General features: G+C 62.9%; 1 protein-coding gene across 1 annotated transcript; it reads left to right on the plus strand.

Moving 5' to 3' along the window:
* Positions 1–140: 140 nt before the first annotated feature.
* Positions 141–938, plus strand: LOC113214085 (doublesex and mab-3 related transcription factor 3, truncated-like; the record flags this gene model as incomplete). Its single annotated transcript, XM_052277036.1, has 3 exons — positions 141–427; positions 516–683; positions 778–938. Coding segments are annotated over exons 1-3 (355 nt in total), but the record flags the coding sequence as incomplete, so codon positions are not given.
* Positions 939–1796: the final 858 nt, after the last annotated feature.

Below are 1796 nucleotides of genomic sequence, written 5' to 3' on the forward strand. Positions count from 1 at the left end.
TTCAAATGAGTTTGGCTTGGCGCTTCGAGCCCAGCCGCTCGGGTAAAGGGGGCCCTGGTCGGACGGACGCCGCCCTGCTCTCCGCCCCCGGCTGCCCCCGGCCGGGCAGAGGCAGGGGCGCCCAATCAGCAGGCAGCAGGGCTGTCAGACGGAGAGGGGATGCTCCCGGGAGAAGAAGGTGCCAGACTGAAACACAATTCACTTCTATTTTGACGTCGAGAGTGTTGTGAGGTAGCGTACGTGGTGGAGCAGGAGTAGTGGTTCCTCGACGGTCGGCCGTGTGCGTCTGCAGGACAGGGCCGTGCCCGCGCCCGTGGCCTCGGAGCCCGCGCACTTGCCGAGGCGTCGCCCTGGACAGCCCGCCGCGCCGCCCCCCGCCGCAAGCGCCAGCAGCGGGTAGCATGGCGCCGGACTTGACGTCCGCCAGGTAAGGCTGGGGGTTGTCCCTCATGGTCCTGAAGTACGTCATGACCCTGCCTGTCGCTCAACCGCACGCTTCCGTCCCCGCTGCGCAGACGGCGCCTGTTGCGCACGCCCAAGTGCGCCCGGTGTCGCAACCACGGCGTCATCTCCTGCCTCAAGGGCCACAAGAAGCTCTGCCGCTGGAAGGAGTGCCGCTGCGCCGCCTGCCTGCTCGTCGTGGAGAGGCAGCGCGTCATGGCGGCGCAGGTCGCGCTGCGCAGGTGAGCGTTGTCCGAGTGCTCCGCCTTGGTCGCCCATGGTTTGTTTTCTACCTTGAAGCGGACCTTTCTCATGTGCAAATCGTGCCCCATGTAGGCAACAGACGCACCAACAATCGGGCGCCCACCATCCTGGCCACGGCGGCTGCCCCAACCCCCGGCCGCCGCCGGCCAGCCAGCTGCAGGCGCTGCAGGCCCTGCAGGCGCAAAAGAGGCTGTACCAGCGGCAGCTGCGCGTCGTACAACAGTCAGCTGCAGGTGAGTCGTCCCCCGCTGCCTGCTGCACTCGTGATCATCTCCGGTCAGCGTCTGTCCGCCTGCGCGATGCTGTCCCGTCGGACGCGCGAGCCGCGCGGTTGCGTACCTCGCAGGCGCCTGGCGTTATGGAGCATCATCGAGTGTTTGTTTCATTCAGGCATTCGTTACGGTCCTGAGCCGTTCGTTGACGCCTTCTCCTCGTGCTCTCCTCCACGACTGTTTTTCTAAACGTCTCCTCGACGTTAGGGGCCGGCATGTCGCGTCAACGTGAATGATTGGGTTAGGTAGTCACCCATAGCATACTTCCCCTCTTGTTCTTTTTATTTCTCCCTCTTTCTTTCATTTTATTTTTGATTTTTTTCAAAGTTGTTGCATTTCCTTGAGAGGTGTGAACTAACCGTAGGAAAGTAATGGGCACCTATTAGTTTGGCCACGGCCGGGCTGTGCCGTGACGGGCGAAGATACAGCGCGAGGTGCGATACTCTCCCCCACCCCCGAAGGCTGCGTGGTGACACGTCGTCTGCCTCGGCGAGGAGAGCGGCTTGTTCGCTGCGGAGGCCCCGCGTTGAAACCCGATGAGCCTGTTTAGTTTGGGTTGAGTCAAAGTATGCGCGGAATGACGCGTGCTCAGCTCAGCCGTCACCATGTGCAGGGGCGTTGCAGCCTCCTAGTAGCTCCTACCCCTCCCCCCTCTCCACACCTTTCGACCCCGGACTGAGAGGGCTGGGGCTTCCGTCTCAACGAGCTAGTATACCGATCGGTCTACCTAGTCTACCACGACCACGGTAACAGTCCCGCGACACACTCGTTTCCTGGACTACCCCCGAAATGTGTGTGTGTGGGGGGGGGGGGGGGGGG

The sequence above is a fragment of the Frankliniella occidentalis genome, unplaced genomic scaffold, assembly GCF_000697945.3.
Source record: "Frankliniella occidentalis isolate FOCC.00 unplaced genomic scaffold, Focc_3.1 Scaffold5515, whole genome shotgun sequence".
Lineage (NCBI taxonomy): Eukaryota > Metazoa > Arthropoda > Insecta > Thysanoptera > Thripidae > Frankliniella > Frankliniella occidentalis.